Below are 17,017 nucleotides of genomic sequence, written 5' to 3'. Positions count from 1 at the left end.
CTTCTCTCTTCGCCACAGAGGCAAAATGCAAATTTCCGCTGTAACTGCCAGGACCTGGGGCCATTGACTTTGGATGCACCTACCCCAGGGATTCACTTCAATACTGTTTCCAAAATCCCTTATTCATTTTCCTCTAGCTCCAGAGCCTGGATTCAAAAGCATCTGCTTAGCGTCCTCTACTCTCCCCCTGCAGCTGTTTGATCTAAAACCCTCTCTCCATTTCCCCTGCTCTCCTGACCCTGGGGCTGCTTCTCCTTTCTCCATCCCTCCAGACTCCCGAAGTTAAACTGCTGAACACCAAAACCTCAGGTCTGAAAATCCCACTCTTCCCACTTTCCCCCTTCTAGATCCTTAGAGCTACACGTGTCCCCCCCCCCCCCCCCCCCCCCCCTTCCCCGGCCCAGCATCCTCAGGACCTGAGAGGCTCCAAACCACAGAGTTTACCCTACCAGTCCTGCTGGAGCTGCACTCCTAAACTGGGGTTGAGGCTGCTCTCCTTAATGCGCTGACTCCGGCTGGGACTGTGCTCCTGGGCTCCAGTCTGGGATGTACTCCTGGGTGCTGGCCCCACAGCCTCCAACCTGGGCAGGGCTAGCTTCCCACTGTGCCAGTCCCCAGCAGGACTGTGCTGCCCACCCCTGCTGGCCAGGGATGTGCTCCTGACCCACTGCCTCCACCTGGGCCGGGCTGCGTTCCCTGCTGCTGCCAGGGCTGTGCTCCTTACCACCACCCCAGCCCCTGAATCTGGCCAGCTGGGGCTCTCTGGTCCAGCGATATCCATGGTCCAGTTGCCAGACCAAAGAGTCCCAGATTTTAGATGTTAGTATCTCCCATTTCCCCTCCTGCAGGAGCCAGCTTGTCTAATGGCTTCTCCTTCCCCCTTCTCTCAGGCTATACATACTTGATTTCCCTCTTTCTCTAGACCCCAAGGCCTAAATTATTTCCCCTATTTTGTCCCTCTAGATCCAGGTCTTCCTCCTCTCTCCCGTTCGATGCTGTAGTCTTAACAACTCCTCCTCTGTCTTCTGTCCTCTCACACGCTAGGGTCTAGAACTCTTCCTATTGCCACACTTTCCAGCCCTGCTTTGGCTTCTATTTTGTGCATGTGTTTTTAACATGGCATAAAGAAATTATCTCTCTATGATGACAAGAGGATTAGATGTGCCTGGTCACAGGGCCTGGCCAGCATAGAGAAAGAAAGAAGGACGATGAAGCAGCTATTGCTGTATGTGCGCTGATAATATAAAAACCGCTCTTAGGAGAAAGCAGGGCCTTTCTGTCTTTTTTAAAATACTGTTTTAATTACAGAAACTGATTTTCTGGGAAGGTTAAGAAAACTAAAGCTCTTTCACATGCTGCCGTGTGCCTTAACATGACTTCCTGGGCTTGCTACAGAAAAGCATTCCCTCCTCCAAGTTCTACACTGATTACAGACTCAGGGACAAAGTCAAGTACCCAGGTAATGATCAAGGGCATGGGGTTTTTTTAAATGAGGGGGGCAGGGAGAAGAACGTGTTTAGAAAAGATAATGGACCTAAAATATCCCCAAACCTTGAACTATGACTTATTTGAAGTTCAAGACATGTGGTTAGCCACCCTGTCATATGATTCTGCACTTCCTGGTTTGGGCCTGTACCAACCTCCACAAGAAAAACTACTATGTTGTCTAATAAAGAAACAAAACATTGCAGTAAAAATGAAACACTCTGAGCAGTTCCTGCAGAATGCTGGAGTATCGCCTCTCCATACGCACATAACACCCGGGTATGGAACAAAGTATTGTGAAAGTGCTTATTTTATAAACAAAGGTTAAGCTGATGCAAGCACAAAAGTATTCTGTGCTCTGACATAGTAAATTATGAGATGATGACATTTCAGAATGACCTGAATTTCCAGTAACATAATTTCTGGGGAGAACACCACAAAAGGAAGAAAAAAAACCTAACTTGTGAATAATCTTCCAAAACTCTCAATCACCAATATACTCAGTTATCCCCTGCTTGAAATCTCAGTTCATTAAACCCCTCCTAAATCTTCAAACAAAGTTACGCTCAACACTACTCTTAGAGAGACACCTTGTAGGGAGACATACCTATTGGGATGCTGGAGGAGGGGAGAAAAAGGGTGTGGGGCCCTTACTGGATGAGGGAGGTAATTTAGGGTGTGGTCTAAACTGCCGACAGAGGGATGTAGATTAGGTACATTGCTATTGCAAATGAAGCAAGGATTTAAATATCCTGCGCTTCATTTGAATAGAAATGGCCGTCGCTTTTTGCCAACGTGGCACTTTGCCGGCAAAAAGCGGCAGTCTAGATGGGGATTGGTCGACAAGGAAAGCCTTTTCTGACCGATTCTGTAAACCTCGTTGCACGAGGCATAAGGGATTGCTCGGAAAAGGCTTTCCTTGTCGACCGATCCCTGTCTAGACCGTCGCTTTTGCCGGCAAAGTGCCGCATCAGCAAAAAGTGATGGCCATTTCTATTCAAATGAAGCGCGGGATATTTAAATCCCTGCTTCATTTGCAATAGCAATGTGCCTAATCTACATCCCTCTGTTGGCAGAGGGTGTAGTTTAGACACACCCCTAGTGACAGATGATGTGGGAAAAGCCGAAGCACTCAGTGCTTTCTTTGCCTCTGTCTTCACAGACAAGGTCAGCTCCCAGACTACTGCTCTAGGCAACGTATGGGAAGTATGAGAAGGAGGTGGGCAGCCCTCGGTGAAGAAGAACAGGTTAAGAACTACAGTAGACTTCCGATAATCCGGAACCTATGGGATTTAGGTGGTGCCGGATTATCAGATATGCTGGACTATCAGGAGGTACTATAAGCAGGTTATATATATACTGTATACATTATATACTGTATATAAAGTGTTCTTAACCCTTTTTATTGTACATACTGTATACAGTATACTGTAATGTTTTAGTTTTTTTAAGCCTTTTTTACCCTTTTTGCTCCGTTCAGCTGCTGCCGCTGTTACCTTGTGACTCACTTTTTTGCCGAAGCTCACTCACTAGGCTCTTGCCATTTTGATGCCGGACTATCAGGAGTGCCGGACTATTGGATGCCGGACTATTGGAGTTTTACTGTATTTAGAAAAGCTAGACATACAGAAATCCATGGGTCCAGATTGAATGCATCCAAGGGTACTGAGGGAGTGGGCAACTGTCATTGCAGAGCCTTTGGCCATTATCTTTGAAAACTCATGGAGATCAGGAGAGATCCTGGATGATTGGAAAAAGGCAAATGTAGTGCCCATCTTTAAAAAAGGGAAGAAGGACAATCCAGGGAATTACAGACCAGTCAGACTTATCCCAGTCACTGGCAAAATCATGGAATCCATTTTGAAGCAGGAAAAATGATCAGGAATAGTCAACATGGATTCACCAAGGGCAAGTCATGCCTGACCAATCTGATTAGCTTCTATGATGAGGTAACTGGATCTGTGGATATGGGAAAGTCAGTGGATGTGATATACCTTTGACTTTATCAAAGCTTTTGATATGGTCTCCCACAATATTCTTGCCAGCAAGTTAAGTAAGTATAGATTGGATAAATGGACTGTAAGATGGATAGAAAGCTGGCTAGACTGTCGGGCCCAATGGGTAGTGATTAATGGCTCAATGTCTGGTTGGCAGTCAGTTTTTAACGGAGTGTCCCAAGGATCAGTTCTAGGGCTAGTTTTGTTCAACATCTTTATTGATGACCTGGATGAGGAGATGGATTGCACTCTCAGCAAGTTTGCAGATGACACTAAACTAGGGGGAAAGACACTAATCATCCGGGATCTCTCCTGATACGTTGGAGGGCAGGGATAAGGTCCAGAGTGACCTAGACAGATTAGAGGATTGAACCAAAAGAAATCTGATGAGGTTCAACAAGGACAAGTGTAGAGTCCTGCACTTGGGACGGAAGAATCCCAAGCATTGTTACAGGCTGGGGACCGACTGACTAGGTAGCAATTTGGCAGAAAAGGACCTGGGGATTACAGTGGCTGAGAAGCTGGATATGAGTCAACAGTGTGCCTTTGTAGCCAAGAAGGCAAATGGAATATTAGGTTGCATTAGGAGGAGCATTGCCAGCAGATCTAGAGAAGTGATTATTCTCCTTTATTCGGCTCTGGTGAGGCCACATCTGGAGTATTGTGTCCAGTTCTGGGCCCCCCACTACAGAAAGGATGTGGACGCATTGGAGAGGGTCCAGCTGAGTTCAACCAAAATGATTAGGGGGCTGGAGCACATGGCCTATGAGGAGAGGCTGTGAGATTTGGGCTTATTTAGTCTGCAGAAGAGAAGAGTATGGGGGGATTTGATAGCAGCCTTCAACTTCCTGAAGGGAGGTTCCAAAGAAGATGGAGGAGGCTGTTCACAGTAGTGACTGATGGCAGAACAAGGAGCAATGGTCTCAACTTACAAGTGGGAGAGGTCTAGGTTGGATATTAGGAAAAACTATTTAACTAGGAGGATGGTGAAGTACTGCAATGGGTTACCTAGAGAGGTGGTGGAATCTCCATCACTAGAGTTTTTTAAATCTTGGCTTGACAAAGCCCTGGCTGGGTTGATTTAGTTGGGGTTGGTCCTGCTTTGGGCAGGGGGCTGGACTTGATGTCCTCCTGAGGTCTCTTCTAGCCCTATGATTCTATGAAAAAATCAAAGAGCTCAGCATCAGTGATTTGCTATCTCTGGCACTAAGTCTTCTAAATTGATCATGGCCTCCCTTTTCAGCAATGTGTCTATCTCCAGCAGGCAGCTAGGAAACACCTGTCCCTGCTAGGAACTTTGAAAATTGCTCCCTCAGACACATGCGGTGTATGTGATTAAGGGCTTCTCTCTGTCTGAGCTTGCATTTGGTTGCACTGAGTAGAAAAAGTACAGCTGCAGCGTGTGCACACATGTGGTTTTTCCCCCACACTGAGGCTCTGCACAATCTTAAAATTCTAGGTATCAGTAAATGGGCCCAAGATAATGCTTTATTGAAAGTCACATGGGTTCCAGGGACTATTCTTCTCTTCCTTTAAAAATGACTAACATTCCTGAAACAGCAATTAATTTCTCTCCAGACACTGTCCGATAAAGCATGATACATATAGTAGGGGTTAGAGAGTATCTCAACAATCCCTACCAACATTTAAAACCAGAATACAAATAGAACAGAACTTCTGCATATTTACAGCATACAAATCATAGCATCTGGCAGCAGCAAATAAGATGGTTTTTAGGTGAATTTAAAGGGACAGAGGCGAAAAATATAGCTAACATTTTAAAAAGCTTGCTTAATGTTAATCATCTACAGTCCACTTGCGTAAGTGCTGAGTACCCACAATGCCTGTTGCAGGCCATAGGATCTGTGGATGTTCAACAGCCCATGGAAATAGGGCCTAAATCTGTATTTAGGCACCTAACTTTAGAACACCAAGTTTGAACATTAGATTTAATAAAACTATTGATTGTATTTCCTAATCTGTATCATGAATGCTTTACAGTTAATGGTTCGTAATCTCTTCCTGCTTCTCCTTCCAGGACTTTCTTCCTCTCTAGTGGGAAACCCCATCCCATTTAGCACTATAATAAGGGCACAGTAGTTACAAACCTCCGATACCTGCTTGCCACTCAAGGTGGGAGCCAATGCTTTAGATTATTAAAACAGCAATAATTTTAATAATTCTTACATTTACATCTTGACACATGCTATAAATAGGAAGGATGGTACAATATCTAGGGCACTAGTCTAACACCTAGGAAACCTGGGTTAATTCTGTGCTCTACCACAGGTCTCCTCTGTGACCACTAGCAAGTCCTAGGGGAAAACTGAGGCATAGAATGGCTAATAAATAGTTCTTTACCTTACATGTGCATTGTGCAGATAAACGAAATAAAGATTCTGAAGTGCTTTGAGAAATGCTGGGAATCTTGTACGGCAAGTGCCGCAGAAGGCTTATTAAATACAAAAAAATGGTCTTCCATCAAAAAGATTTTTAAAAAATTACTTGAACATACTGTTGTTAATATTAAGTTTCCTAAAAACTTCATTACCATAATAACTGATTCTGGGACATCATCCACCAGACAGTGTCTATTTAATTTTCTTCCCTGATTCCCAGTGACCATGTTTTATCTGTTGCAGTTATTAGGAAAACACTAAACGATTAAGGAATTCTGTGTATTTTTTTCTTGAGTGAACAATCCATTTTTATCTAGTAAGTACCAGATATTTAAATCAAACTTGCCCCTGTTTAATTGCTGCATTTTGTCATAAATTCAAAGAGGGGGACTCCGTTAATTATCAAGAAGGGGACAAAAAGAGAATGTGGCAGCTGTTTCCAAAGTGACAACATACACAAAAATAAACACTAAACCAATCTGGGTAGTGGCAGAAAATCCTTTTCATATAACGTAACTTTATCCAAGACCAATATTGAAGAATTCCATTGAGCATAATATTTTGACTTTTTTTTTGGTGGAGAAAAGAGTCTATGTTTCTTAGGAGCAACTCCCATAAACAAACTGGTTGTCCCAGCAGCGTGTAAGAGAAAAAGGACATGCACATTACAGTTTAGAATAAGATACTCAATTCTCCTTTTCCATTTGATGCATGAACCATCTGCAGTGTCAGAATGCAGCTCTGGTACAATATTCAAAAGCTAATCGGTCTCTGTCACATTCACCTAGATAGCTGCTCAGCAATACTAACCAGTCAGGAAAGTTGACACTAGTTTTTGCATCTGAGTCTTGTTTACCTTGAAATTCTTGCTTACAAAGGAGGTTTATTTATAAGACCCAAAATACCAAAAGGTGGAGACAGAGAGAGACAGAGACAGAGACAGAGACAGAGACACACAGAGAGAGAGAGAGAGAGAGAGAGAAAAAACATACTGGCATGTGCTTAACTCCATCTCTTGGTAAATTGGCAAATATCTTTTAATTGCATGTACTCGGTATATCGTATGTAGTCTTTTTATCGAAAGCAGTGGTTCTCACATTGTGGGTCAGGACCTCAGAGTGGGCTCTGACCCCATCTGAATAGGGTCAGAAGAGCTAGTTAAGACTAGCTGAAGCCTAAAGCCTGAGGATTTGGCCCTGGGCATCTGGGCTCAGGTTACAGGGCACATGGATGGGGCTGAAGCCCTTGGACTTTGGCTTTTGTCGCCTCTTTGTGGGGTCAGTCATTGGCCCCTCCTACCCAGGGCAGAGAGCTTTGGGTTGGTTCAGTCACTCCTCTTGATGGTGGGTCCTGTAGCAATTTGTATTGGCAGATGGGGGTTGTAGCGTGATGAAGTTTGAGTACCCCTGATACAGAGAACTGGGCCAGGAAGATGCAAATCAAGCAAATCAAGTGCGGGATATTTAAATCCCGGGCTTGTTTTGCAACTTCGAATGCCTACATTAGCCTCCCTAGTTTGAACTAGGGGCTAGTGTAGACATACCCTAAGAGAGGATCCATTAGCTTGATTTTCAACTCAGCATAATGCTGCAATGGAGTGAATGGTGCTCCCATGTGAAACATTACACTACATTTTTACTTAGAGCTCAGATTCCATGTTCTTCAACATAGCCCTGAGGATCACAGCAACCCCTTCACTTAATTCCCACCCATTTACACAAGGTGATGATGCCAGTCTGTTCTCCACCGTAAAATGAAGCGTGATTCAGTAATGTTCCTGCTTTCAGTGCATTAGTGGAGTACCAAAGGCAGGGGCAGTAGTTTGTTATAATGACACCTAGAAGATAGCAGATTATAAGCTTCTAGTGTTGTACTTCTGATTGCTTCTCCTCCCCTCTTGTGCTCTCCCAACAATTCTCCTTCCCTCTAAAGGATCCATCCTGATGAATGCTGAGCACTTCCCATGAGGTGTGGTACACCCTCAGTCCCCACCCTACTGGGCCTGATTTTCAGAGGTGCTGAGTCCTCCAGTCAACAGAAGCTGTCGATTTTCAATGCCTCTGAAAATCCAACCCCTTCTCTCTCTTACACATCATCTCTGTAAAACCCTTCTTCTTTTCTCAAGCTTTCCATGTTCTCTTCCCCTTCTCCCTCTGTGAAGCATTTTGTATTACATTACACAACCCATGCCTGGGAATTAAAGACTCACCATTGTCAAATATGGTGCCTGCTGTGAAGGAGAGCTCTGAGTCATGTTCTGCTTTGCAAGCATACAAGGCTCTGGCTTTCCGGAATGGTGAGCTATGAAAAGAGAAAGTATTCAGCATTAAAAAAAAACCCTCTATTAAAAATATCACACAATTTCCTTCCCCACTCTCGCAGGGGAAATCTTGAAGAAGGTGGCAAATGGCAAGGCACAGGGCAAAAAGGTTACCAAGTCACGGGAGAAAAAAAGATAGAAATATTGCAGATAAAGTTGAGCTCTCTCAGCGATATCACTTCCTTCAGAGTCCCATTTCACCACATTGGAAATTTCAGTGAGAAAAAAACTGAAGCATTGAGGAACAAGACATGTACAAAGTTGCCCAATACACTCAGCAGCACTAAATCAGAGGTCACTGAAAGAGTTTCCTGTCCATTAAAAGGGAGAATACAAAAAAGGTCAGAATAAGTTGGTAAGATTGCGTGTGTCACTGAAAAGAAATATCTCACTAAAAACCTAGTTTCTATTTGGGGCAGAGAGACAGGCAGAAAGAGTAGCCACTCACTGATGCTGTAAATCAGTCAGGTTGGTTCACTTTTAGCATTTGCCCAAAATTACTGTTGAGTTCCTTTCTAGCTTTAGCTGCCCTGGTCTAGTTCCTGGATCTAGTTCCTCTGCACCCACAGAGGAGCACTTCAAAAAACAGAACAATAAGTGGCTTCTATTAATAATTTGCTGCCCTTCTTCAGGACCTATCTCTTGAGGGTCTCAAAGTGCTTTAGAAACATTAAACTTCAAAAACTTCCTCTGTATTACCTACACTTTGCAGTGAGGTAAACTGTATTATATGCATTCAATAAAGTCTGTTGATACTATTCTATTTAGTCTGAATACTGATGACCCTATGACAGAATTTTCAGAAGCATTCTTACTCCATGGCTAACTTCACACATTCAGCTGATGGCCTTTCAAAGATCTTCTGCACACCATCTATTGGTCCCCTCGCTGGTCATTCCAGCCATATTAGTTTTCTCCAGATTATTTCTATCTCCATGCCTGTCATCACTTAAGTACGCACATTAATTTCCTGACAACAGGTTTGCTTTTCTCCAAAAATTTTACATCTTCATTGATATTCAGGAAGCATGCAAGAATCTTCACAAGGAAAGCATCTCAAAGGCTTTGATCTTCATCGTAGCAGCAGCAATGTTTCCCCAGGATTCACTTCCATAAGCTGCTATGGAAACAAATAAGCTTTTCAACAGCTGAACCTCCAATGTAAACTGAGGCAAAAAGTATTCTCATTCAAAAGCCAACCAGCAATTCACTGGTAAAGTGGAGCACAGAATGCAGGAGTCATGTGACTCTGGCTCTTGCTTCAACCAGCAAAATATAAGTTGTCTCAGATTTCTAGTCAGGCAGGGAAGAATTAGCTGAGTCTTCCACTTCTGTCTTAAGGTTAAAGAAAACTGATCAGTAGGAGCGATGACAAGCTAAGATTTATTTTTTTATTTTAAGCAGAATACTACAGTATAATTAATGCAACAGGTTTTGCAGCTTTGGAAAAAAAAGGAAACTGGGGAGATTCCTCCTGTTTCAGTGAGACAGTCATGTTGGAAGTTGTATGCTGACCTGGTCTTAGATGAAAAATCCACCGAAAAAAATGGATTTTCCTGCCCAAATTGGGAGCACTGGAAGGCAGAAACCTTGTGAAGTTGGTTTGGCTATATGCATCAACTTGGGAAATAGAATGTTTGTTACCTGCCCAGTTCTTTACTATGACTCACTTCTCTCCCAGTCCAAGACATTCAGACTGTTCCTCTGTTTATACGGATACCAGCGACAGCAGTTGATGGCTATCAACTGCTTCCAAAGCTGTATGAAAACTTTAAACTGATATCAGCAGATTCAGAAAACAATATGCCTTACTGAACTGAGTTCAGTGTTCCTTTTTATGAGCATTACTCTGATGGTGACCTCCTCCTCAGGGGAGAATCAACATCATTTCGGGGGGGGGGGGTCTGGAATGTGGAGGGAGGGTCCTTCATTTGCTTGGGTTTCCTTTTGCCACTGAAAGACTAGAATCGCTATGAAGTTTCACCACTTGACATTGCATCATGCTGAAAATTGTTCCGGCTGCCTGTGAGAACTTCAGGGGAAAACTGAGGTCGGGGGAATAGCAGCATGGTGGGCCACAACAGGGTGCTGTGGAAGCCAATCTCAGACAGACTTCTTAGGTCACTTCCTGCAAGGTGTCCGATGGTGAGGTCCTGATGTGTATTATCTACAAAATGAATCATTACACTAATCCAGGGTATTATCACAATTAACGCCTTTATGGACAATCTGGGAACACAGACCAGATTTAAGGATTTCCAGTAGATTGTTGCAATTCCCATAGGTGAAGTAAAGAAAACTTCAGTAGCAGGACCTGATTAGCCACACTAGACATGGGTGATGTTCCCAGCCTCTACCAGAAGCTGGGAGTAGTCAACAGGAGATAGATCACTAGATGAAGGTAGTGAAGTACTGGAAGGGGTTACCTAGGGACGTAATAGAATCTCCATCCTTAGAAGTTTTTAAGTCTCAGCTTGACAAAGCCCTGGCTGGGTTGATTTAGTTGGGATTGGTCCTGCTTTGGGCAGGGGGCTGGACTTGATGACCTCCTGAGGTCTCTTCCAGCTCTATGAGTCTCTGATTCTATCTATGATTACCTGTTTATCCCCTCTGTGGCATCCGACATTGGCCACTGTTGGAAGACTGGATACTGCGTTAGATGAATCTTAGGTCTGACCCAGAATGGCTGCTCTTATGACTGGAATATGCAAATCAGTTCCTTGGTGGAAACATCGGGGTGTTTTTTGGAGAGACTACCACGATAGCAGGAGATAGAGCTTCTGTCCTGAATTCCATCTTCTCTGCCAACTTAATTATCTGCTTGAGCTGTAACGCCTCTTGATCTTTTTCTTGTTTTTTTTTTTCTCCTCTCTCTCTCTCTCTTGCCCTGGGTTCCATGTTGTCTGAGGTTCTGTTCAACACAGTTTGATGCTCCTCATCCTCTCTCAAGATTAATTTTAATGATAGATCTCATCTGTCTCTTTGCATAGTCTTTTGGCAAGAAATCCTTCTTGTCAGGATTTACCATGTCCGTTGCCAGGGATAACACTACTCTATCCTACTTTGCTTGAAGAAGAGATGCACATCTGGAGTCGAGGACATGGTAGAATTCCAAGGCTTGCTAAATGAACCTTTCCCCTTTGTCTTTTCCCATGACGTCTCTGAAGGAAAATGGCAAATTCTGTCCTAATATTTGACCTTAGCTTGCTCATATTCTCATTTTTTGGCTGGATCTCAATGATTGGGCCATTAAATATTTTTTCTCCTAAGGCTGAAAATTCCTCAGGGGAGGAACTCATGGAAGGAGATATATATCTGCAGCACGTTTGGTGCTTTCTGTGGTGTTTTGTTTGTGAGGGAGAAGAAGAGGACAGTCAGCTCTGTCTGAGGACTGTTATCTCTCCTTGCCTGGTCTTACCTAAGGGGTAAGGAGTGGGATGTTAAGCCCCCGACGTCCCTCACTATTCAATATATATTTGGAAAGAAAGCATAGGGAAACACCCAGTGTGACAAAGAAGAATGCTCTGTCCTTGTGTAATTGTCTAGAGAGAAATCTTAGCTGGTGTGGGATGATGCAGAGGCCCTAACAAACCATCCTAATTGAGAAGAGCAAAGGTTTGTTGACTGGGAATGACTGTGGCTCTTCAAATGGTCTCCTTGCAGATGGGTGATATAGAGGCAGCAATGCGGGGTGGCAGCAGCCCCTGTCCAGGAAGGTGGGGTTATCTGAGCTCCCGAACCCAGCGCAAGTCGGAACTGAGCCAGGCTGCCTGTCCACCTAGCTCATAATACACTTTAAATGCAGACCCGCAGCGGGGGTAGGTCACAGACCTGGTGTGAACCAGGACTGATCTGGGCTGCCTGCCCACCTGGCTCCTAATACACTCTATATGCGGTTAATCGACTACACTACTACATCCCTAGCAGGGAGTGGGAGATCCTGCTCACTGCTGTCCCTCAAATCAGTTATTGAAGCTGGGATTACAGAGATATAAAATGGGAGAGGGAGTGTTAGGGTGTGGCCAAACCCTGGAGGTCTAAAGACAAATCTGAAGAGTTTCCACTGTTTTGTTGTATGTTTACCAGCAGAGTAATGGTTTGTAGCAAGGGAAAGAAAGTGCGTTAATCTGACAGCAGTGATTGAAAAGCAAGGTAAGTGGGTAGAAAGAAATTCTGAAAAATGCTTAGGCAACCATGTAAATGTAATTTTCTTTCCATCAGTACCATTAAAATAGGATTTCTGATTTATCACACAAGGGTGAATTGTAATCTGTATTCTAAACATGGAATATTTGGAAGTTTAGATGCAGCGAATCTAATTCCTCACAGCGCAAATGGACATTCTTTGAAAGAACAAATCTTTTACATAGATATTGTAAGAACATTTGTAAAAGCATGCTCATCAAAAAAGAACCTTTTCTGTTAACTGTTTGAATTCAATAAAATAAGGAAACAAAACAAGATTAATACTTTCCCAGAGAAGCCCAGGCTTCTTCCCAAACCTACAAATGAAGTAGGTTTATTTGTCTCATGAGGGTTCATTATCATCCATCCTACCCCAACATTCAGAGGTTTGCTTTAGGATTTCGAGTTTTTGCAAAGCAAATCTTGATTGAAACTGTCTATTTTCTTCAGCGTCTGACTCGAAACAATCCCATTGGCCCACATTTGATTAAATTGGGTATGGATTCACCCAGAAGTTTTGCAAGCCTCTTCAGGAACCAGGTCAAATTCATAACTGCACCTCAGACAGGGAAAGTTTCACGTAGCTTTGTGATTTCAGTGACACACGTTGGCACAACTCTGAGGCTGACACATTTCCAAGTTTCCCCATCCAGTTTCTAATTGGTTGCCAAGGATGGGGAGTGGCACGGTGAGACAAACACAAACTAAAGGGGCTGTGTGTCTGATTCAGGAGCCATGTAGGACTCACCCAGCATGCAAACCTTTGTGGAGGTTATACAATTAAAACAAAGGTGTTTTCCTGGTAACTACCCTGAATTATTTAAGTTGTTGCTATCGTCACAAAATAAAACTTCTGCCTGGTCATCTTTAGGCATCTGCTTCACCCCCCCTCTCTTTTTTTGTCCTCACAGCTCCTCAGTGCAAGTTGCTACTATCAGGACTCTTGTCATTTCTGCTGCTGCAGCGCCCTTCAAGGAGATAAAAAGCTTGGATCCTTCTGATCACTCATTTTTAATTTCTGCCTCCAAGCATGGCAGAGGGCCAGGAAAGCACTCAGTGGAGTTTTCCCAATGTGCCCTTGTACAATTTATAGAACAAGAGAGTTGTCCTCACGGAAGAGGGGCTACTTAGCTGATATTACGCCACTGTTAGGCCTTAGCAGGCTTCCATCAAAACAAATAAATAATCCTGCTGAATAGACAGGAGTTAAATATGGCATTTGTAAGTTGTGGTTGAGGGTAATTTTTCATTTTTTTCCTAAAAGGAGCAGCACCCACATTCTGCATCTCTCCCTGAGATGGAAGAGAGATCTCTCTTCATGCTGCTCTGCAACATTCATGCACTAATGAATGCTAATTAAAGGGCAGGAAAAAAAAAGCAAAGGCAATTCCCGGTTAGGCTGTTCTTAAAGGAATTAATATGGCTTTTTATTGCAGTTTTTATGACCCACTTGAAGAGAAGGGGCCTGTTCAGAGGGTAGTTTTCTGGAGGTCATATTGCAAATCATCAGAGGATGGTTATTGCTACTTCTGGGTCATATACTGCAGCAGCACAGTTGCGAGTGATGGGCTGGGGTTCTGCCTACTAATGAGGGTTAGATACTAAGGCATCAGTGCTGCCCTATAATCCAGCACAGCAAAGCAGATGGGTAGCCTGGTTAACTGAACCACCTTGCCTAACCTAGGGTAGGGAGAGGGGGCAGGAGAAAAGGGGATGTGGTACAGATGACACATCTGTAAGGCAAACTGACTGCTTCTAGCTCCTATACCTATTACAAGAGCACATAAATAGATCAAACGATGTTGCACCAAATCTCATTTCTTTTACAAGGTGAATATTCTTTGCAGTTCCCCACCTTCCATCATACGATACATTGCCAAGGTACTGCTATACACTGAATATGTCTTAAATGCAGACTATACTAATCACAGCAGCCAATAATAATACTTCAATTTCTCAAGGCTACAGGAAATGGCACATCTCAAAACAAGAATGCTCTAGGAAAGTACTTTAGTAGTTGAGACCATGCAGCAATTTTCAGTAGTCAGAGGCACAATGATGCTAGGCACTTTAGAAATAACTTCGATAGAGCATTATATATAGGGCCCTGCCAAATTCACAGCCATGCAAAACGCATCACCGACCATGAAATCTGGTCTTTTGTATACAGGCAGTCCCCGGGTTACATGGATCCGACTTACATCGGATCCCTACTTACAAACGGGGTGAGGCAACCCCGCACTAGCTGCTTCCCCCCAGCAGACCAGGGAGACGCGAAGCTAGTGCCCCCCCGCAGCAAACCAAGGAGACGCGGAGTGGCTTTTCTCAGCAGACACCTCAGCTTGAGAATAAAGGACTGAGGGAAGTGAGGTGTGGGAGAATAAAACTGAGCTCTGGAGAAATGTTTGGCTAGAGTTTCCCCTACATTATGTACCAGTTCCGACTTACATACAAATTCAACTTAAGAATAAACCTACAGTCCCTATCTTGTACGTAACCCGGGGACTGCCTGTACTTTTACCCTATACAATATAGATTTCATGGGGGAGACCAGTGTTTTCAAATTGGGGGCCCTGATCCAAAAGGGAGTTGCAGAGGGATCATGAGGTTATTTTAGGAGGGTCCTGATATTGCCACCCTTACTTCTGTACTGCCTTCAGAGCTGAGCAACTGGAGAGCAGATGCTCTAATGTTGGCCATGTGCCCAGCTCTGAAGACAGCACCCTGCCAGCAGCAACCCATGTCATCCTTACTTCTGTACTACTGCTTTCAGAGCTGGGTGGCTAGAGAATGGCAGCTGCTGTACAGAAGTAAAGGGTGGCAATGCCACACCATGCAATCCTTACTTCTGCACTACTACTGGTGGTAGCTCTGCCTTCAGAACTGGAGTCCTGGCCAGCAGCTGTTACTCTCCTGCTCTGAAGGCAATGCTGCTGTCAACAGCTGTGCAGAAGTAAGGTTAGCAATACCGCAACCCTCACACAATAACCTTGCAACCCCCATGCAACTTCTTTTTGGGTCAGGACCCGTACAACTATACACCATGACATTTCAGATTTAAATATCTGAAGTCTTGAAATTTACCATTTTAAACATCCAATGATTATGAAATTGACCAAAATGGACTGTGAATTTGGTAGGGTCCTAATTATATAAGTCCATATTCTTCCACCCGAAAGGGTAATAAGATTTTTAAACTATCCTTCATGGTCATGTGAGAGCTAAGTACCAGAGATGCAGACTCAGTAAGACAGACAGCCATATTACATAATTTTATTCAGTAATTTGCACCCATATAAATGCAGTTGTGAAAAAGGTGATTGGCCTGGGGGGAAATATCAAGGCATTTAACAATTCTTAGTGTGTGCCTTGCATAACTGGGAGGTTAGTAAATATCTTACCTGTTGAAGAGATGTGTAAACTGAGGTTCAAGTAAATTAAAGGCCTTGGCAAAGGTTACACAACAAGGCAACAGTAGCAGTAGGAAATAGACCTAAGGTCATGATATCTAGTTAGCTCTCCGCTCTGTCCACTGAGAAATTCTCCCAATTTGGGAGGAACTCCTGATAGATAATTGTAAGGTCATCTCAAACCATTCCTCTTGGCTCATGGGATGTTTGGAAGTTTCTTCTCTTGCTGCATGAAGGTAGCTGAAGACCAATGAAGGCTGGTAACTAAAATAACAAGCTAAAGCTGGACTGCACTGGAGGGAAATTGAGGAAGACATAGACAAACACATGCAGAAAGTAAATAAAAATATAATTGTAGCAGCAGCAGGAGCAACAGAAAACCAGAACAAACCCTGCAACAGACCTGATGGGGGATGAGTCGCTGGACGTAGAGGAGGTGGGCATAGGACTTGATGGCGCAGAGAACAAGGGCCAGGACGGTGAAAGGGGTGATGTTGGGCTTGGATTCTGAGTGCTGCAAGACAGAATCAGAAAGCTGATCAACACAAAACCCCCTACAAACAAACCAAACAGAGAAAGACATTCCAAAGCCGTCCAACCGTAGTAGGCACCTGGGGAATATTCACAGCATGAACAAAGCGACAAAATGGAACACTGAGACCTTGGGAAATGGTTTCAAGGCCAGATCTGCATTTCTGTAGACAAAAGGGGCTAGACCTTGCAATTAATCCCTGCGCTATTATTCTTTTGCTGGCAAGCCTGTTGCTTTGTTGTATGGAACGACTACATTCTAGGTTATAGAGGTCATCTCCCTGTGCACAGCTGCTTTCTTTCACCAGCTACTTACCTGCTTTGTTTTATTTCCCCCATTGTTGCCAGAGGCTGTTGATCATATTTCAGGACATTAACGATGTCCGTAACCAGCTTTTCATTCTTCTTTTTATTTTGGTTGTTGTGGTGTGCAAGTATGAAAGGCTGTTCTCTGGGCTGCAATCCACAATGTCTGAAAACAATTTCCTGTTTACATTTTTAACTAAGTGGGCCTTACACTTTGGAAGCCCAGAGGAGTTCATTATCTGAAGGATGGCAGGGAAGTTATTTTACTCTACTAGCTGGCTGAAGAAAACTAAGAAGGAAAAAAAGCCAACGAATATGCCCCAAATCCAATAACTTAGGTACCTATGAAAAAAGATCCTTCATGCCAATATTGACACACCATAA

At 43.6% G+C, this 17,017-nt stretch overlaps 1 protein-coding gene across 1 annotated transcript in view; it reads right to left on the bottom strand.

Annotated features, from left to right (window-relative positions):
- Positions 1 to 17,017, bottom strand: part of ARHGAP26 (Rho GTPase activating protein 26) — a 352,726-nt gene that overhangs the window by 12,231 nt on the left and 323,478 nt on the right. Inside the window, exons 21-22 of the mRNA XM_006128543.5 lie at positions 16,200 to 16,310; positions 8,091 to 8,182 (exon numbers count right to left, since the gene is read on the bottom strand). Coding sequence (XP_006128605.1) covers positions 8,091 to 8,182; positions 16,200 to 16,310 — 203 coding nt within the window. The remainder of the gene's footprint in view (positions 1 to 8,090; positions 8,183 to 16,199; positions 16,311 to 17,017) is intronic.

Source organism: Pelodiscus sinensis, chromosome 16 (assembly GCF_052426305.1).
Source record: "Pelodiscus sinensis isolate ZL-2025 chromosome 16, ASM5242630v1, whole genome shotgun sequence".
NCBI lineage: Eukaryota > Metazoa > Chordata > Testudines > Trionychidae > Pelodiscus > Pelodiscus sinensis.
The sequence above is the reverse complement of the archived record's forward strand: the minus strand, read 5'-3'. Positions and strand labels throughout refer to the sequence as shown.